We start from the raw sequence: 22,588 nt of genomic DNA, 5'->3' as shown, positions 1-22,588 counted from the left end.
TGTTTTTAAAGCGCTTAATGGTCAAGCCCCGGCTTATCTCAGTGGTATGCTTTCTCCCGCAACCGCACAGCGATCTTTAAGATCAGCCACTCAGAGTTTGTTGACTGTTCCTAGGGCTCGTTTGAAGCTAAAAGGTGATCGTGCATTTGCAGTTTATGCTCCGAGGCTATGGAACACTCTACCTCCTAATATTCGACAAGCACCTTCGGCCGCTGTTTTTAAATCACTCCTAAAAACATACCTTTATAAGCTGGCATTTGAACAGTGAGGAGCTGTGTTAATTTTAATTGTTTAGTCTATTTGTATTTGTTTTATTTTGTCTCTTACTCTGTATTTTTATTTGGTTCTTACTTTTTTAATATATTGTTGTGTTATGTATGCTTATTCGATGTACAGCACTTTGGTCAACGTAAGTTGTTTTAAGAGTGCTTTATAAATAAAATTTACTTACTTACTTACTTACTATTACCCGTGACGTCACTCAGCCCCCCATCAGATCCCAAATTGCACCAAAACCACCTCATTCGTTTGTGCTTCGTTTGTGCTGGTTTGTGCTGCTAAAAGAAACATTTGTGCTCTTTTAATTCTCAAGTTATAGGCTAAATAATATATTTTTTTATAAAGTGAGGACACACGGCCCCTAAAAATGTCCAAATTGCACCAAAATCCTTTAATTCGTTTGTGCTGGTTTGTGCTGCTAAAAGAAACATTTGTGCTTTTTTAATTCTAAAGTTATAGGCTAAATTCTCTCTTTTTTTTTATTAAGTGAGGACACTTAGCCCCTAACAATGTTAAAATTGCATCACAGAGTGAAATTTATTATAATCGAATTACCTTTAAAAACCTTTAACATTTTAAATGTTAAAATGTTATCCATAACATTATCCATACACATGTTACACAGCTAAATTGATTTGTGAATTCCAAATGTTAATGTTATTTCAAAGGTTTTAAATGCTTGTGGGCCGTCAACAAGTATATTCTACCTACAGACTCACCACAGGAGTGTGTAGTGTGAATAATCAAAATGTAACATAGCTTAAAAAAGTTTAGTCACAGCTAAATTCCATGGTTTGTGTTATAGCTCTGATGTCTTTGTTATTCTATTTATATAGGTCTTCAAACCAGAGTAAGAAGTAAAGGCTTTAACAAGACCACCCAGTAATGCAAGAGAGAAATCAGAAACAACTTCTTTTGGTACAGATGCTCCTCCTCTAAGCCATTCAGAGACCCAGCTTGATATGGCGTTCATGTCATGCCACTCAGACAGCATTTGCACCACTGGGATGTGAATAGAAGTATTTCCATGTGAGGACAGAACTCCTTGATATGGAAATATATGTCCTGATGTTTCTGTTTAGTGAGCCTTTTGACTACTGTACCTGTAGCATTAAAACTTACACTTTTCTTAATGTACTCAGGCTTGGTAGGTGGGTAGGATCTGGGTTACCGAGTGGCATTATCTTGTAAGCCTCTGTGGCTCGCCACACATGTAGCAGTTTTTTACCCTGCCAGAGTTCTTCAGAGACCGGCAGTCTTTTCTCTCCAGATAGCATGTGCTTTGCCTTTCCAGTATGAAGACTGTCATCAATGTAATCAATTAAAGCAATAAGCCACGAGAGGCCGTGCATTACTGTGATTTTAGCACGGGGATGACGTTTTTGGCACGACGCGAAGCGGAGTGACTAAAACTTCTTTCCCCGTGCTAAAATCATAACAGTAATGCACGGTCTCGAGTGGCTTATTGCTTTTATAAAACGGCGGTCAACATAAAATATAATAAATACAACAATGTTTAATTCATAAATGTATTTATTGTGTATAAACTTACAATAAAGCATTCTTCCGCGACGCAAAATAGTTCGAGTAACAGTGTTGCTAGGCAACATGAGTGCGAAAATAACATTAACTTTCTCTATTCAGTGGTGTATTAATATGGAATGATGTGAGGTGGTCATAGGTGTGCGTTTATCGGGGATTTTACAATGGCTTCGAACGCGGCTCAGCCAATCAGATTTTAGGACCGGAACTATCTGTTTTATAATCTGCATTTTAGCACTGCTGGTGTGCTCACCTCTGGTAGACTCTCACTGGAAATGGACAATTTTGCAGTACAGTGGCCAGTGATGTCAATGCACTTAGATGCACTGTGTGGGTACACTTTTGCTCTCTTGAAACTAAGTATGCAGGCTAATCTGGTCATGTTCCAGATCTCTTCATTTAGGACATGAGACCATGTACCAGAATTAGAGCTGTCACTGTCTTCATCTGCCTTTACCTTCATCTATATTTTTGATGCAATCATTTTCAATTTCAGTTGATTTGTCTTTCACTTGCCTTTTAATGTGTATGTACAGCATATGTTTGTTTTATATTTTTCACAGAACTGTCCAATCTTGTTCGAAATGTCATTAATATGATTAAAATTCTCAGAGGACTATTACAGGGTTTTATTAGAAGCAATAAATTACCTTAAAATGAGAATTATGTGTTTATGCGCTATGAAAGCACTTTCCTGGAATGTCTCTTCCAACAGTCGCCTGAGGAGAGGACAAAAGAAAAGTATGCTCAGACCTTAGTCAAACGTGACTACCAACTTTTTGTTGCTAGGACAATGGTCTTTCTCATATGTGTTTTTTTTTTTTTTTTTATAAAACTTGCATAAAAATAATGTTTTTTCATGCCATGCCTTGGGTTGTTGAAGCCCAATTTACTGGCCAGTGAGCGTAATTGAAAGGTAGGTCTTTATAATAACGTGGTAATGTGGTGTATAGTGGAGCAGAATGACATTCTGCCAAGGTTTTGGTGCAGCATGCTATCTAGTGAAAGGGAAAGTACAAACAAAATGAATGAGTGCAGTGTAATTAGACAAGACAGTGCATCTTAATACAATAAATATGCAGGGCAGCATGATGGAAAGTATAAATGTGTAAAGTATGCAGATTTGTGAAGACCTAACAGAACTGACAGCAAGTTGCACAGGGAGATGGATAAACAAGTATAACCTTAATGACTAATATGACGTTATATGGTGAGGGTTATATATTTTTGTGTTTTGTAAGTGGATGCTGCAGTAGATTCTTGCAAACAATGTTAATGAGCCGAGGAAGCTTTGGGGTTACTTCTTTACAGTGTCATTACAGTGATACACATATGGGAATCCATTGCCCCAACCATGAAAATCCTGATAAATTCCCACAGTCTAGCGAACCATTTGCTGATCACCATAAGTTGTGTATATTGCAGGAATATCTAATTAAAACTGCGTGTTTAGTTTCAAGAGGATATTGAAGAGGATACGCAGTATGGCTGAGTGCTTTGACATATCTGTGCAAAGTGGAATCCACATCCAATGACATCATCCAGATGAGATGACGTCAAACAAAATGATGTCAAACAAATGAGATGGTTTTGATGCAATTTGAACATTTTATTGGGCTAAATGTCCTCAATTTATATATATAAAAAAAAAATTATTTAGCCTATAACTTAAGAATTAAAAGAGCACAAATGTTCCTTTTAGCAGCACAAACCAGCACAAACGAACGAGATGCTTTTGATGCAATTTGGACGTTAATGGGGGGCTGGTGACGTCACGGGTGTAATATTTATAGCTTTATAACTTTAAAATTAAAAAAGCACAAATATTTCTTTTAGCAGCACAAACCAGCACAAACGAAGCACAAACGAACGAGATGCTTTTGATGCAATTTGGACGTTAATGGGGGGTTGGTGACGTCACGGGTGTAATATTTATAGCTTTATAACTTGAGGATTAAACCAGCACAAATATTTCTTTTAGCAGCACAAACCAGCACAAACGAAGCACAAACGAATGAGGTGGTTTTGGTGCAATTTGGGCTCTGATGGGGGGCTGAGTGACGTCACAGGTAATAAAATATAATGCTTAATTTCTCTAAAACGATGCCAGCACAAACGATGATTCCTACAGCACAAACCAGCACAAACGCAGCACAAACGAATAATAATATTTATATTCCATTTTTGACCACATGGGGGGCCAGCTTCACGGAGGTGAAGAACAACTGCAACCCATTTCAGGCCATTTTCTTGAAAAGGAACAAAGGGGAGAATTTATACATTTATATATAAATAAATTGACAAATTTTATGATGTAAGCCGACAATGAGCTTCCCCTCTTTGAAAGACCAGCAGCCGCCACTGGCTGGTACGGAACCCTGCTGGTGACACCCCGTGTAAGTAAAAAATAACGCGTGGTCACGACATATTAGGGTGATTCTTCAATTGGGGAACTTTTACGTCTCTAGGTTATAAATTTGTGTTAAAAAATACTTTATTACAAAACAAATATTTTAGGTATTAAAAAGATCATTCATTGCATCACTAAAAAAAATTACATACCATAATAATTATGATTTCCATTTTTTATGATGATTAAAACATCAGTATTTTGCTACTTTGGCCTTGTCCCCAACCCAGACTTTAAAACTTCTCTGCTCTAATAAAATGCTAAAAAGTGATAAATTAATTATAAAAATCACAATATGCGTTTTATAATAACTTAAAAAGAAACAAAATGTAATTTTTTTTTCATATTTGTACAACCTATGCATATTTTTGAGCAATATATTACTGTCCCCAGCATTATCGTCATTACCGCAACAGTGTATGGTTTCTGTAGGGAAACTTGTTATGTTGTAACCATGGAAACAAAGATTCGCAAGGAAGCACATGCCAGCCATGAGAGAAGATTGACATTTTAATGTCTGGAAATGTGAGTAATTTAATCATGTATTCCTCCTGATCATAGAGTATATTTATTCAGCGTCATTACCATTTACATCAGTATGGCAGTACTTTACCAAAAAAAAAGAAATTTACACATTATTTATATGTATTTAAAGTGCATCTTGTACTAGCTGTTGACTAGCTTTAGCAAATCCATGGCCTAGCTAGTTTTTTTCTTTAAAAAAGTAAAAATTGTCATTACCGCAACACGTCATTACCAACACATGACATTTTGCTATGCCACTTCGCAAATAAATATGAAATATTAAAATTCTATATAAGCTCAATTGTAGCCATCATTAAGTCTTTGCTCTAAAGCATGTAAGCATTATCTTGACATAATTAAAACTAAATTATTACTAATTTTATTTTTCAAAAGTTAAGATGGTAAAAAGAGCCTGCAATTGAAGAATTTCCCATTAACGCGTGGGGACGATATCATAATGCGTGGCCACAACTTACGAAAACATGGGAATGAGATAATTAAGGCATAAGGTCCTGGGTTCGATTCCCAGGTGGAGCGGTCCTGGTCTTTTCTGTGTGGAGTTTGCATGTTCTCCCTGTGTCTTGTGGGTTTCCTCCACACAGTCCAAAAACATGCAAGTGAGGTGAATTAGAGATACACAATTGTCCATGACTGTGTTTGACATTAAACTTGTGAACTGATGAATCCTGTGTAACTACCTGTTCTGTCATGAATGTAACCAAAGTGTGTAAAACATGACGTTAAAATCCTAATAAATAAAACATTTCAGTGAATTTAAGAAAGCATAATGATTTTGCTTATGAATATACTGTATATATATATACCGGTCAGCCATAACATTAAAACCACTTCCTTGTTTCTACACTCATTGTCCATTTTATCAGCTCCACTTACCATATAGGTGCACTTTGTAGTTCTACAATTACTGACTGTAGTCCATCTGTTTCTCTACATTCTTTTTTAGCCTGCTTTCACCCTGTTCTTCAATGGTCAGGACCCCCACAGGACCACTACAGAGTAGGTATTATTTAGGTGGTGGATCATTCTCAGCACTGCAGTGACAATAACATGGTGGTGGTGTGTTAGGGTGTGTTGTGCTGGATAAGACACAGTGAGTGGATAAGACACAGCAATGCTGATGGAGTTTTTGTCTATTAGACACTCCTACCTCTTTGGTCCACCTTGTAGACGTAAAAGTCAGAGGCAATCGCTCATCTATTGCTGCTGTTTGAGTTGGTCATCTTCTAGACCTTCATCAGTGGTCACAGGACGCTGCCCATGGGGCGCTGTTGGCTGGATATATTTTTGGATGGTTGACTATTCTCAGTCCAGCAGTGACAGTGAGGTGTTTAAAAACTACATCAGCGCTGCTGTGTCTTATCCACTCATATCAGCACAACACACACTAACACACCACCACCATGTCATTGTCACTGCAGTGCTGAGAATAATCCACCACCCAAATAATACCTGCTCAGAGTCCCAACCATTGAAGAATAGCATAAAAGGGGGCTAACAAAGCATGCAGAGAAACAGATGGACTACAGTCAGTAATTGTAGAACTACAAGTGCTTCTATATGGTAAGTGGAGCTGATAAAATGGACAGTGTGTGTAGAAACAGGTGGAGGTGGTTTTAATGTTATGGCTGATCGGTATAAATATATATATATATATATATATATATATATATATATATATATATATATATATATATATATATACAGTATATATATATATATTCCTTTTTTAATAAAAAAAAAACAGTAGCCAGTCTAAGGTGTCTGTGATCCTATCTACATGGATAAGGACAAAGAAGATGCTGTGGTTGTAGCTTTACATGTCTTGGAGGACATATTTGTTTGGCTTACCCATCTAGGTTAATTGTGGAAAAGAGCAACTGGTAGGTAGAAAAAATAAGGCAATAAGGATGCAAATATGCAAATTTGGATGAATTCTTAAAACCGACAACTTACAATTATTAGTCAGTGGTTAATTGCTAACAGACAAGCATCCACAAACATATTATGGGATCAATTAAACTGGCCTAAATCAATAAAAGAGATTCAGTATCCTAAAGTACAGAACCATATAGTGAGATCTCGTATAAATAAAAATAACTTAATAAAGTCATGGCCACGACATTATAAATAATAAAGTTGTGGCCAAGAGATCCTAATGAGTGGCCAAGACTTATTGTGTATTGCGTAGGAATGAGATAATGAAGTCGTAGCCCTGGCATAGTAAGGCAAGGAAACAAGATCCTAATGTGTGGCTATGTGTTAGTAAGGTAAGGCTTTTATTTTGGTCACAGCTAACATAAAACATACAGAATTGTATGTATGTTTATGGGCGATTCACATACCGTATATATTTGGCCAAGAACAGTACGCTCAGCTTTATATAAGCTAATGCTTCAAGTTTTACCCCAATTCTGGAAATATCATATTGCATATTTCATTCCCACACATTACTAAGTCATGGCCATTCATAAGGATCTCTTTCCCAGCAGGTATAATCTTGGTTTATGGGGGAAGTCACTAGCAGGGCTCTGGACTAAAGCTATTCTTAATTGGGGCGGCACAGTGGCTCAGTGGGTAGCAGTCGCCTCACAGCAAAAAGGTCCTGGGTTCGATCCCCAGGCGGGATGGTCCAGATCCTTTCTGTGTGGAGTTTGCATGTTCTCCCTGTGTCTGTGTGGGGTTTCGTCCAGGATCTCCGCTTTCCTCCCATAGTCCAAAGACTTTTAGGTTGGAGCATGGGGCAAAATATCCTAACTGTTTTTGTTGAGAAACACCAGCATGTGCAGGTAATCTGCTACCTGCTGTCTGTTCATTGTTGAATCAGTGGCTCTGTGTCTGTGATGCATAATAATGTTTTCATTTATAACAAAGAATGTTTAAAGGCTTAATAGTTTTTCATTTTGTGATTTAAATGATTCTGATTATATAATAGCATGCATAATCATGTGCTGTTTTAAACTCCTGCATGACCAATGGGCTCATATACAGCTGAGTCAGATATAAGAACTATACCAGTCCCCTCCACATGACCATGCTATGTGATATCCAATTTTATTTCTGCTTTAATTTAAATATCAATTATTACCTGTTAAAAATAATTTAAATGGCCCATTTTAACCACCAACACTAATCATTCAATGACTTGTTTTGTCAGTTATCAAGTAATAGTCCTACTATGAGAACACCCACCTCATTCTAAGACCTAGGAAGACTTAGATGCTGTTTTATATCCTCAGATTTTATCTACAGCTTGCCACAATCTGATCTTGGAGATCCAGGCAGTCCATATACTTCATGACTTGTTTTTTGCTTTGACAATGCAGTATAAATTGTGAGCTAATAAAGATTCAGCCCACAATGTCTCTCCAAACAATGTCCAATCAATTCCAATAGCAACAGATTGACTCCAGCTGAGTTCTAGACACATCTCAATGATAATTAAAGCAAACATGCACTCCATCACAATTTGAAGTGACACAGCAAAGCGTCTGTGTATTGTTGTGCACAAAGGAGTATGGTTTTCGATTTCTAATTGAAAAAAATATATATGTGTGCAGAAAACCATGGGGTTTGAATTATTTCTGAATCTAGTGTACTACACAGTGGGGAAAAAAATAGGTTAAAAATGCTGGATTTGGCTGCTCAGGTGGCGCAGCGGTAAAAACACACGCTGGAACCAGAGCTGGATCTCGAATACATCGTATCGAATCTCAGCTCTGTCTGCCGTCTAAGGCTGAGCGGCCACATGAACAACGATTGGCCTGTTGTTCAGATGGGCGGGACTAAGCCGGATGGGGTCTCTCTCTCATGACTGGTACAATTATGACCTCTGCTGGCTGATTGATGGCGATGAGATAAGAGTGCTCTCAGGGTGTGTCTCTCCGTACACAACGCTGAGCTGCACTGCACTCGTCAAAGTGTAGGTGATAAGATGCATACGGCTGCTGCCCACGTGTCGGAGGGGGCGTGGGTTAGCTTCGTTCTCCTCAATCAGAGCAGGGATCGGCATTGATGGAGAGGAAGCATGACGCAATCGGGTAATTGGACGCGCTAAAAAAAAAAGGAGAAGAAGGGGAGAAAATGCATAAAGAAAATTTAAAAAATGGTGGGATTTTTTTTTTTCTTTGAACGTTACAAACCCAGGGCAAAATCTCTCTCGATTTCCCAGGTAAGGTGTATAATTATTAAACAAGAGTTGTGTTGACTTGGATGAGAACAAGAGAACCAGTTTTGCTTCGAGCTGGCTGAGATAGGAATTGGATATTACCTCCAAACTCAATTAGTGCCCAAAAAGTAAGGTAAGCTAATTACAGATTGCCTTGGTGTGCAGGGGAATGGAGTCAAACGTGTACGGTGTCTTTCTGTGCCTGAGCAAATAAGAAGATCAAAGCAAAACTGTTGGAACAAAATGAAGGATATCTTTTGGGCACACCAGGATAAAGAGTGGTTTAGTGAAAAGCTCTTTGACCACCAAGCTAATTGTCCTCAGCTTTAAAATGCAGCACACACACACAAACCACAAGTCCAAAATGACAGCCACAAGTGTAAGGCTGCTGGACACTTAAAATACAGAGTTCCTCAGGGGAAAAAAGGTGATGGAGTGAGACGCCATGCTGTGCCCTTATGGATTTTAACAAGAAGTTACTAATCTAACTTCAGTAATGAGTGGGTGGCAAAATTCAGCCATGCCAAAATGTCAAAATGGAATAAAAAACAAACTAAATTCTTATAAAAACAGTCTCCAGAGCCATGCCCCAAAATAGACATCCTGGGAGGCTCCAGCCCCAAATGAGGTCCAATTAATTGTGACAGTGACATTTAAAATCATTCTAAATTATCGTTCAACCTGTTAAGAGCCTTATTTCGAAGATGGATGCCCTATTATTTACGTTGGGAAATGTGTCCTCCCCCAAGGCCCTACGCACTGAAGACTGAAGTGGCTTTTGATTGCTTGACCGTAATTTGCACAACAGCACTAATGCTCCCAATTAATGAGTGTTTTACAAGAGCCGATCAGGGTTTACTGGGGCATGGATTGTCTTCCCCTTTTCCATCAAGTCCATTTATGAGTCAGACACTGCAAACTAAGCTGCAGATTTATTACCTAGTTTAGGAAAGTTTCTCAAATTCATTACTCTGAGTACAGACAGAGATCCGAGATTTAGAGACGCTACAGGTTTTAGTCATTTAAATACAGGGAGGTTTTAATACTGCCAGACTCTAAAGAAAGGTGAGTGGAAATGAGCTGCTTTGTCCCACTGTACTGATGACAGGCTCAAACCTTAAAGGGGTTTTAAAAGGTCTCAAAATGAACTTCACCATTCTTTCTCTGCATCATATCGGAGGGTTAAACTGGCAATCACTCTCTCAGAGAAGTCTATTCTTGTCTTCTCGTTCCTCAGCCTTTGTCCCGTTTTTCGGTGCGGGGTCGGCATTTCCGGCTTCTTCCCGTTAGGGGTTGCCGACGGGATTTGGCACATTTGGTTTTTAAGCCGGATGCCCTTCCTGACACAACCCTCCCTATTTTATCCGGGCTTGGGTTTGTGCATCTAGCGGCTAGGTATCTATAGGACAATTCAGTGTTTCCAATTAGCCTGATGGCACGTTTTTGGACTGTGGGAGGAAACCGGAGCACCAGGAGGAAACCCACACAGACACAGGGAGAACACGCAAAGTCCGCTCAAAAAGGACCCGGACCGCCCCACCTGGGGATCGAACCCAGGACCTTCTTGCTGTGAGGCGACAGTGCTCTCTCAGAGAAGTCTATTATTTAACTTAAATGGCAAAAGTGCCAAATCGGAAAGAATACGTTTACATACGATACATTATTGCAGCCTGAAACTCTATAACACACAAAAGCCATACATCAATTCTATCCAGAAACACGTCCAACTTCTCTCGCCCAATGGATTCTTTGTGTTCTCTGTGCAGGGCAGCACGGTGGCTCGGTGGGTGACACTGTCGCCTCACAGCAAGATGGTCCTGGGTTTGATTGTGAGTTTGCATGTTCTCCCTGTGTCCACATGGGTTTTCTCTGTGAGCTCCGTGGGTGGCACAGTGGTCTAATTTGCTTAATCACCAAAGTATAGAGTCTCTGTGGCACCACTTGTCTGGTCAGGCAGTTAACAGATACAATTGGGCATGTTTAAGAAAGCCAGGCCATATTGCGATTCATTTATTTGCTGCTGCGTCGGGCGGCACGGTGGCTCGGTGGGTAGCACTGTCGCCTCACAGCAAGAAGGTCCTGGGTTAGATTCCCAGGTGGAGCGATCTGGGTCCTGTATATCTGTATTCTGTATATCCTATTGTATGCCCAGTACAGAATGAGTACTTGGGTGGCACAGTGGTCCAACTTGCTTAATCACCAAAGTATAGAGTCTCTGTGGCACCACTTGTCTGGTCAGGCAGTTAACAGATATATTTGGGCATGTTTAAGAAAGCCAGGCCATATTGCGATTCATTTATTTGCTGCTGCGTCAGGTGGCATGGTGGCTCGGTGGGTAGCACTGTCGCCTCACGGTAAGAAGGTCCTGGGTTAGATTCCCAGGTGGAGTTTGCATGTTCTCCTACTGTCCACATGGGTTTCCTCCGGGAGCCTGGTATATTGTATTGTATGCCCAATACAGCACAAAATGGGTACTTGGGTGGCACAGTGGTCTAATTTGCTTAATCACCAAAGTATAGAGTCACTGTGGCACCACTAGTCTGGTCAGGCAGTTAACAGATATATTTGGGCATGTTTAAGAAAGCCAGGCCATATTGCGATTCATTTAGTTGCTGCTGCGTCGGGCGACACGGTGGCTCGCTGGGTGACACTGTCGCCTCACAGCAAGAAGGTCCTGGGTTAAATTCCCAGGTGAAGTGGTACGGGTCCTTTCTGTGTGCTGAGCCTGTCATCAGTACAATGGGACAAAGCAGCTCATTCTACTCACCGTCTCTTTACAAATGTTTATCCCACATTGGAGAAAAGTCTGCTTCTTTGTATGTCTTCCTCCTTCGGCTGCCAATCCATGACGTCTGTCAGAGTAACATTTGTAATTCGCATGTCCTCACTAATCCGATCAAGCCAACATTTCTTTGGTTGTCCTTAAGGCCGCTTTCCATCTGGATTATAGCACAGCACTGTTTTAATATCTTCGCACAAAAATGTAGTACCTTCTGAACCGAGCTTCATAAATCTTTTCCATTATTGGTGTGACACCCATCCACATTAACAATAATAATAATGTACAGGGTGAGTCAAAAGTCGCAGGACACTCTTTTATTTCAGAAACGAAAGGAAAAACGACACATCTGAATACCCCAGCAAGTAATAGGTGAGGGGGCCTATCTTTTAGGCTATGTCCGGAACATGGCCGCCATCTTGAAAGCCGCCATATTGGATCAAGGGCAAGTTTTTCCAATGGGAAGGTGGTCATGTAGCATATCAAAGAAGACCAGAATTTTCTCAGAAATCGATTGCTGCAATCAGATTTGCAATATCTCGTGTGGTTCAAATGTTATCAACACAGAAATTTGCAGCAACAACAGGGAACGTTCCCTGTGATGTACAGCTATTTGACATGTTCACTGTGTTGTCCCTGGTGCTGAACACAGAGCTGAAGGCGCTGGATCCAATCGTTATGAACCCACATGAGAATCTCTGGAGAAATGCTGTCACAAGCCTCCACGATGCGGTGCTAAAGGTGGTGTTTGTTGCGGATTTTCTCAGAATACACAATTTGTTTGAGATGACCCCTGGTCTTCTTTGATATGCTACATGACCACCTTCCCATTGGAAAACTTGCTCTTGATCCAATATGGCGGCTTTCAAGATGGCAGCCATCTCCCGGACATAGCCTAAATGATAGGCCCCCTCACCCATTACTTGCTGGGGTATTCAGATGTCATTTTCCCTTTCGTTTCTAAAATAAAAGAGTGTCCTGCGACTTTTGACTCACCCTGTATAATCATGTATATAAAATGTATTTAGTAGTGGTATACTACATTTATATTATATTATACAGTACTGCATTTCTTGGACTTAATACAGTACAAACACATGACCACTTAACAATTGGAAATTTGTATTACTTATTATATTACACTGTGCATGCGCATATAATGGTCATTATCACCCAGTGTTAGCAGTGTGTCAGAAGCAGCTATCTTTAAAACATCACTTTGAAACTTCACTTCAGAAATTCACTTCACACCAGCCATGTTACGCCTTCTCATCCTAATTATATATAGTTGATGAGCTGACGACAGACATCAGGAGTATAAAAAACTAATAAAGCCTTTCCTTGTTCATTTTGTTTTTGTTACATATAAAGACAGATGGGGATTATGCATACGAGTTTTTCATGTCAATGAAAAGATTAGTTCATATTAATGTATGGCTGTGAGTACTGTACAATAACATACACATGTTGTGACAATACACTGATCAGCCATAACATTAAAACCACCTCCTTGTTTCTACACTCGCTGTTCATTTTATCAGCTCCACTTGCCATGTAGAAGCACTTTGTAGTTCTACAAATACTGACTGTATTCCATCTGTTTGTCTATATACCTTTTTAACCTGCTTTCACCCTGTTCATCAATGGTCAGGACCACCACAGAGTAGGTTTTATTTGGGTGGTGGACATTCTCAGCACTGCAGTGACACTGACATGGAGGTGGTGTGTTAGTGTGTGTTGTGCTGGTATGAGTGGATCAGACACAGCAGCACTACAGTCAGTAATTGTAGAACTACAAAGTGCTTCTATATGATAAGTGGAGCTGATAAAATGGACAGTGAGTGTAGAAACAAGGAGGTGGTTTTAATGTTATGGCTGATCGGTGTATAATGAAAGATCTCAAACAAGACATTATTAGTGTCCCATCAGGGAGTTATTCCAGTGCATTAGAGTACAAAATTCCACAGCAAGTTAACCAAGTCACTTCCTTTTTTTAAATATAAAAATAATAATACTAATTACATTTTATTAATGTTGTTGGCACATATGTTCTAGCACAGGGTTTCTCAAACTTTTTTAAGGGACCCACATTATGTCCATGATTTTTTTTATGCGACCCAGGCAACACAAACAATGCATCTCATCTCACTCAGACTCACTCAGAAGTTGTGCAGTGGAGTTTGCAAACGTCACTTTATTTGTTAAAGGGAGAGCTAAGGGTAATTGTACAATACTCAAATGTTAAATAAACAATTGCATCATATATTGTGTAATTTTGTGGGGCTAAGCAAAGCTTATAGTACTCAAAACCTTCATTATATTCACGGTGAAATTAAAACTTTTTATATTCTATGTACTTATGACAGTAGACAAAAAAAAAAAACATACCGTGATATACCGTGAAACTGTAAGAATCTTAAAAAATACCATAATAAAAATTTTTGGTCATACTGCCCAGTCCTACGTCCATCTAACTTTATATTAACACCTAAAGTTTTGGGATAGAATATCCAACACTGTCATGGTGAAGTGTCCAAATACTTTTCACTATATAGTGTATCTTGAAAAGTGAAAAGTCTTTAAAAGATTAAAATAACAACTTAATACTTCAAATTTCCAGCATTCAGCAGATGTTTTTATCCAAAGCAACTTAAAATTATGACTGAGCGCAACTCAAGCAATTAAGGATTAGGGCCTTGCCCGAGGGCCCAACAGTGGCAACCTGGCAGTGGTGGGGTTTGATTCGACAACCATATGATTATACCACCAAGCTACCACTGTCCTAATACATTTCAGTGTAGAACTTGAGCAAAAATCACACTTGATTACCTTTATTACTTATTCATACTAAATACAGCTTCACCAAGAGTTTATACCAGTATAAAATGATCATCTCTTTATTTTTATTTTTCAGGAATGAGTGAGCAACTCCACCCTCGGCAACATACTGTATCTTCACTTCGTCTTTAGTAATCAAGCTGAATCAAGTGCAATGGTCAAAATGCCAGGAGGCTGAGAAATTGTAGGACAAATCTCAGAGCGCCATAGCCAGCCAGCCGGCGATAAAAAGTACACCCCCGATGGGTGCCAGCTTTCCAAAGGAAGGATCACCTGTCAGAGCCTGGTGGTAAAGGGGACCACAGAAACAGCCCATGCCCGCCACGAGAACAGCGCCAGCCTACAACGACACAAAGCAGATGTTACAATTGCTAAATGTGCATAACTGAACAATCAGACAACTGTACCATAATATGCACTGACCAGGCATAAAATTATGACCACTGACAGGTGAAGTGAATAACACTGATTATCTCTTCATCACTGCACCTGTTAGTGGGTGGGATATATTAGGTAGCAAGTGAACATTTTATCCTCAAAGGTGATGTGTTAGAAGCAGAAAAAATGGACAAGCGTAAGGATTTGAGCGAGTTTCACAAGGGCCAAATTGTGATTGCTAGACGACTGGATAAGAGCATCTCTAAAACTGCAGCTCTTGTGGGTTGTTCCCGGTCAGCAGTGGTCAGTATCTATCAAAGGTGGTCCAAGGAAGAAACAGTGGTAAACCGGCGACAGGGTCATGGGCGGCCAAAGCTCATTGATGCACCTGGGGAGGGAAGGCTGACCCGTGTGGTCCGATCCACTGTAGCTCAAATTGCTGAAGAAGTTAATGCTTCGACGGGTCAGGGCTGTTTTGGCAGCAAAAGGGGGACCAACACAATATTAGGAAGGTGGTCATAATGTTATGCCTCATCAGTGTACTTCACCTGTATAGAAATTTACTTATTGTTATTATCCCAATAGAGTCGTGTCCAGTTGCTATCCTCCACTGCATCCATGTGACCTCCACTGCATCCATGGCAACCACGCTGGCTGACTAGGACAATAAACCTCCTGAGACAAGTGTGCAGCAAAGTCACCTCCTTTTTTATCACTAGACCACCATGCATGCCCTACAAGCATGGAGGAACACACCGGGCTCTCTGTATACCGTCATGGCTTGTTGCAACAGCAAATAAATGAATTCCAATCTGGCCTGGCCTTCCTTAAACATGCCCAGTTGTGGCTGTTAATTTCCTGAGCAGGCTGATGGTGCCTTAAAGACTCAATGCAGTTGTAATTCAGCAAATCAGATCACTGTGCCACCCAAATACCCATCAATACTGGTACTGTATTTGGCATGCAATACAATATAATGTGTACTTACCAGAGCTGGCTTTCTGCACCGAGAGGCTCCTAACAGAGCCAGACTGTGGTAGAAATGATAGGTGTTGGCCGTGCTATAGAGCTGAAACCAAAATTAAACTTGATAAATCCATCAGTTATTAAGCCTGATTGATTGATGATTTGGTAACTTTCTTGAATTGTTTTCTTAAAGCACACCCACCTCTCTCTGGTACTCATCCCTGTTACTTAGTCTGAAGCCTAAAACACAGAGCAAAGGTTTATGAACATAATGCTTGATCAGTGCAACAACAAGCATCACCACATGCATCATTTAGCTAAACTGTACAATCAATGTGAATTAGAAAATACTCCTTAGAGAGGGGAAAAAAATCAGACCTCTCTATACTAATAATGCCACAGTATACACTATACACCACAGCAGTAAATACCACTACAACACACCAGTTAAACATACTACACCAGTATGTACTGTATACTACACCTGCAAGTAAATACTACACGTTAAAGCACTATATTCTGTATACTGCTCACTGCAGCAGTTTGTTTTCCTTTTTCAGCTATATATACAGTGTATCACAAAAGTGAGTACACCCCTCACATTTCTGCAGATATTTAAGTATATCTTTTCATGGGACAACACTGACCAAATGACACTTTGACACAATGAAAAGTAGTCTGTGTGCAGCTTATATAACAGTGTAAATTTATTCTTCCCTCAAAATAACTCAATATACAGCCATTAATGTCTAAACCACCGGCAACAAAAGTGAGTACACCCCTAAGAGACTACACCCCTAAATGTCCAAATTGAGCACTGCTGGTCATTTTCCCTCCAAAATGTCATGTGATTTGTTAGTGTTACTAGGTCTCAGGTGTGCATAGGGAGCAGGTGTGTTCAATTTAGTAGTACAGCTCTCACACTCTCTCATACTGGTCACTGAAAGTTCCAACATGGCACCTCATGGCAAAGAACTCTCTGAGGATCTTAAAAGACGAATTGTTGCGCTACATGAAGATGGCCAAGGCTACAAGAAGATTGCCTCACCCTGAAACTGAGCTGCAGCACAGTGGCCAAGATCATCCAGCGTTTTAAAAGAGCAGGGTCCACTCAGAACAGACCTCGCGTTGGTCGTCCAAAGAAGCTGAGTGCACGTGCTCAGCGTCACATCCAACTGCTGTCTTTGAAAGATAGGCGCAGGAGTGCTGTCAGCATTGCTGCAGAGATTGAAAAGGTGGGGGGTCAGCCTGTCAGTGCTCAGACCATACGCCGCACACTACATCAAATTGGTCTGCATGGCTGTCACCCCAGAAGGAAGCCTCTTCTGAAGTCTCTACACAAGAAAGCCCGCAAACAGTTTGCTGAAGACATGTCAACAAAGGACATGGATTACTGGAACCATGTCCTATGGTCTGATGAGACCAAGATTAATTTGTTTGGTTCAGATGGTCTCAAGCATGTGTGGCGGCAATCAGGTGAGGAGTACAAAGATAAGTGTGTCATGCCTACAGTCAAGCATGGTGGTGGGAATGCCATGGTCTGGGGCTGCATGAGTGCAGCAGGTGTTGGGGAGTTACATTTCATTGAGGGACACATGAACTCCAATATGTACTGTGAAATACTGAAGCAGAGCATGATCCCCTCCCTCCGGAAACTGGGTCGCAGGGCAGTGTTCCAGCATGATAATGACCCCAAACACACCTCTAAGACGACCACTGCTTTATTGAAGAGGCTGAGGGTAAAGGTGATGGACTGGCCAAGCATGTCTCCAGACCTAAACCCAATAGAACATCTTTGGGGCATCCTCAAGCGGAAGGTGGAGGAGCGCAAAGTCTTCGAATATCCGCCAGCTCCGTGATGTCGTTATGGAGGAGTGGAAAAGCATTCCAGTGGCAACCTGTGAAGCTCTGGTAAACTCCATGCCCAGGAAAGTTAAGGCAGTTCTGGGAAATAATGGTGGCCACACAAAATATTGACACTTCAGGAACTTTCACTAAGGGGTGTACTCACTTTTGTTGCTGGTGGTTTAGACATTAATGGCTGTATATTGAGTTATTTTGAGGGAAGAATAAATTTACACTGTTATATAAGCTGCACACAGACTACTTTTCATTGTGTCAAAGTGTCATTTTGTCAGTGTTGTCCCATGAAAAGATATACTTAAATATCTGCAGAAATGTGAGGGGTGTACTCACTTTTGTGATACACTGTATTTATTTTTTTTTATTTTTTTTTTGGGGGTCACCACAGTGGATCTGGTCTGCATACCAGACTTGGCACAGTTTTTAAACCAGATGCCCATCCTAATGCAACCTTCCTACTTTTAACTGGGCACCTCCCAATGGCTAGGCTGTTTCGTCCATCCTCACCCCTCAAACATTAGCCAATTATATCCGGGCAGATGCCGTATCCACTGATAGCACTGCTGAGATTCAAACCCTGGATCACCGGATCTCGGCAGTAGTGGGCAAGCGTACCACTGTGTAATGAGTACGACATGTATACTAAATGCTGCAGCAGTATATTATTATTATTAGTTGTTATTTGATTATTATATTAAATTATTATTATGTCCCATAAAGTTGATTCATATGAATGGTGTTTCTCCAGAACATCCTGTCCTCTGTTTGGGTATTCAGGCTTCCTATTGGCTCGTTCATTGTTCTACTACTTGTATACTAAATAATACAACAGTATAATACAGCAGTAAATACAGTGTATCACAAAAGTGAGTACACCCCTCACATTTCTGCAAATATTTCATTATATCTTTTCATGGGACAACACTATAGACATGAAACTTGGATATAACTTAGAGTAGTCAGTGTACAGCTTGTATAGCAGTTTAGATTTACTGTCTTCTGAAAATAACTCAACACACAGCCATTAATGTCTAAATAGCTGGCAACATAAGTGAGTACACCCCACAGTGAACATGTCCAAATTGTGCCCAAATGTGTCGTTGTCCCTCCCTGGTGTCATGTGTCAAGGTCCCAGGTGTAAATGGCTGTTAAATTTGGTGTTTTGGGTACAATTCTCTCATACTGGCCACTGGATATTCAACATGGCACCTCATGGCAAAGAACTCTCTGAGGATGTGAGAAATAGAATTGTTGCTCTCCACAAAGATGGCCTGGGCTATAAGAAGATTGCCAACACCCTGAAACTGAGCTACAGCATGGTGGCCAAGGTCATACAGCGGTTTTCCAGGACAGGTTCCACTCGGAACAGGCTTCACCAGGGTCGACCAAAGAAGTCGAGTCTACGTGTTCGGCGTCATATCCAGAGGTTGGCTTTAAAAAATAGACACATGAGTGCTGCCAGCATTGCTGCAGAGGTTGAAGACGTGGGAGGTCAGCCTGTCAGTGCTCAGACCATACGCCGCACACTGCATCAACTCGGTCTGCATGGTCGTCATCCCAGAAGGAAGCTGACGCACAAGAAAGCCCGCAAACAGTTTGCTGAAGACAAGCAGTCCAAGAACATGGATTACTGGAATGCCCTGTGGTCTGACGAGACCAAGATGAACTTGTTTGGCTCAGATGGTGTCCAGCATGTGTGGCGGCGCCCTGGTGAGAAGTACCAAGACAACTGTATCTTGCCTACAGTCAAGCATGGTGGTGGTAGCATCATGGTCTTGGGCTGCATGAGTGTTGCTGGCACTGGGGAGCTGCGGTTCATTGAGGGAAACATGAATTCCAACATGTACTGTGACATTCTGAAACAGAGCATGATCCCCTCCCTTCGAAAACTGGGCCTCATGGCAGTTTTCCAACAGGATAACGACCCCAAACACAACCTCCAAGATGACAACTGCCTTGCTGAGGAAGCTGAAGGTAAAGGTGATGGACTAAACCCAATTGAGCACCTGTGGCGCATCCTCAAGTGGAAGGTGGAGGAGTTCAAGGTGTCTAACATCCACCAGCTCCGTGATGTCATCATGGAGGAGTGGAAGAGGATTCCAGTAGCAACCTGTGCAGCTCTGGTGAATTCCATGCCCAGGAGGGTTAAGGCAGTGCTGGATAATAATGGTGGTCACACAAAATATTGACACTTTGGGCACAATTTGGACATGTTCACTGTGGGGTGTACTCACTTATGTTGCCAGCTATTTAGACATTAATGGCTGTGTGTTGAGTTATTTTCAGAAGACAGTAAATCTACACTGCTATACAAGTTGTACACTGACTACTTTAAGTTATATCCAAGTTTCATGTCTATAGTGTTGTCCCATGAAAAGATATAATGAAATATTTGCAGAAATGTGAGGGGTGTACTCACTTTTGTGATACACTGTACATGATAACAATTGTTAGTCACTTTAGATAAAATGTGTCTGCTAAATGTGTAAATGTACCAGAAAATCTTAAAACAGTAAATACTGTACACTGGGACCTAAGAATTGCATACTGTTTACTGTATACAGCAGCAGTAAACCCAGTCTTCTGTACACAGCAGCACCAGTGCATACTACATATTAAAGCAATATATACTGTATACTACACAGTGCACAAGTATGTACAATATACTAAATACTGCAGCAATATATACTACGTACTGCAGCCGGATATACACTTTATTCTGGATAGTGCAGCAGCATATAATGTATACAAGACACTGCACCAGTATGTCTTCACATATCAAGGAATTATTATTGGCGCATTTTCTGAGAATAGCAAATAATACAAGGGGGATTATGTCGAACTAATGTTTCATTAATCTTCACTGAAAACTACAAATGATGTGAAAGTAATTAGTGAATGTCCAGAAACACTGCAAAATCCACCAGAAAACGAATTTAACTTGTTAACTTCTACATAGTTGGTTTGTTTGGTTACATTCATGACAGTAACGGTAGTTACTCATTACACGAGGTTCATTAGTTCACAAGGTTATATCGAACACAGTCATGGACAATTGTATCTCCAATTCACCTTATTTGCATGTCTTTGGACTGTGGGAGGAAACCGGAGCTCCCGGAGTAAACCCACGCAGACAAGGAAAGAACATGCAAACTTCACACAGAAAGGACCCGGACAGCCCCACCTGGGGATCGAACCCAGGACCTTCCTGCTGTGAGGCGACAGTGCTACCCACTCAGCCACCGTGCCGCCCTAACTTCTACATAGCTAATCACGGACAATACAACACAATGTAAACATGACACAAACCTGTTGTATGTCCATATAAATCATGTTTGTTCCCAAATTACATAGTAAGAAGCGTTATATAAATGAGTCTGACTTAACTTGACTGATACACATAACTTGTGAATAATCTACCTCACCATCATTTACTCAGTACCATGTACTAACCAACACTTGTCTCTAGTCTTGTCTTCCTTTATTTATTTTAAGCATTCTCATATTATTGTAATGTTGTCTACCTGCACTGTACTGTACTGTCTTGCACTTTTTCTTCTATGTTGCACCTTGGACCTGGAGGATGTTGTTTCGTTTCAATATGTACTTGTATATATCTGAAATGACAATAAACCTCTCTCTCTCTCACACACACATATACTGTAGGATACATGGCTGTGGTTAAATAGTTTGCTAGTACTTTAGAAAGCAAGGGAACAGTCAAGAACTGCTGTCAACATGACACTCTAACGTTTGCATGGCATTCCGAATAAGGAGATTTAACCAAATGAAGTGTTTGATAGGTGTCTTCTGTAAAAGCTTTAGTAAGTGAATTGATCTTTTTTTTGTGAATGTGTTCTGGGATTTAGGAAAAACAAAATGGTAAAGACATATTCTTTAAAACATATTTGCAGACGGTAAATTTTTTGATCCTTAACTGAACAAGAAATTGTGTAGATTATTAACTTTAAACACTTAAACACTAGTTTTATAATAGAAGTTTTATGTTGTTTCTTTTTTATTTTATATGTCATGCTAGCTAGAATAAGTTTTTTTTTTTTAATGATTTACAATTCCTCTGGCTTTGTTTTTCTTTATTTTATTATTTTGTTATATATATATAATTATTGTCTTTATGTTAAATCCTCATCACGTGATTAGTGTGTATAAATTCAAGTGCACTCTATAGGGACCCTGTGAAATGAAATACAGTACAGCTCTAAATAATAGGTTTTACATTATTACCATACACTGTCTTCTCGTTCTTGCAGTGCGTTTATTTGTCAAAATTAACTTGAAAATAATTTATATTAAACTAAAATGAAAACGTTTGTATTAAGCGGAACGCCGTGTATGTACTGTATACACATGTTGAAACTTTGTGACATTGAACATTGATTAAACCATTGAAAATAAACAAGGGAAAGCAGCCCGAAAAAAAACACAAGCTGGTTATGTTATAAAAGATATTACAAACAGATCTCACCATGAGCCCCATATGCACCGGCACTGACTGCCAGAGCCCCGCTAACAGCCGCCAACCTCTGTACAGCTACAGACGCGCTCATGCTTCTCTCAACAGCACCCCGACTACAACACGGAAATCATGTGACATTCCACAGCGCCAAACCTCCAGCAGCCACTTCCGTTTAAACCTACTGAGCCAAGATGGCGGAGGATCCCTTAGTTTCCAAACACCAAATTCATTATGCATGTAAACCCAGGAAACTAGCGCTGTTTAACACAATGCACTCTGTGCGATACTAAACTTGCTATTAAATCATGGAGGTTAACCTACTGTTAACGACTTATTTGCAAAGTA

General features: G+C 40.3%; 1 protein-coding gene across 1 annotated transcript; it reads right to left on the bottom strand.

The window, feature by feature from the left end:
- Positions 1–13,887: 13,887 nt before the first annotated feature.
- On the bottom strand, positions 13,888–22,351 carry tmem256 (transmembrane protein 256). Its single transcript, XM_062993313.1, has 4 exons — positions 22,253–22,351; positions 16,106–16,143; positions 15,926–16,006; positions 13,888–14,899 (listed from the first exon to the last, which is right to left on the bottom strand). Exons 1-4 carry the CDS (start codon positions 22,332–22,334, stop codon positions 14,756–14,758), a joined length of 345 nt encoding a protein of 114 aa, XP_062849383.1. The 5' UTR covers positions 22,335–22,351; the 3' UTR covers positions 13,888–14,755.
- Positions 22,352–22,588: the final 237 nt, after the last annotated feature.

Source organism: Trichomycterus rosablanca, chromosome 4 (genome assembly GCF_030014385.1).
Source record: "Trichomycterus rosablanca isolate fTriRos1 chromosome 4, fTriRos1.hap1, whole genome shotgun sequence".
Taxonomy (NCBI): domain Eukaryota; kingdom Metazoa; phylum Chordata; class Actinopteri; order Siluriformes; family Trichomycteridae; genus Trichomycterus; species Trichomycterus rosablanca.
The sequence above is the reverse complement of the archived record's forward strand: the minus strand, read 5'-3'. Positions and strand labels throughout refer to the sequence as shown.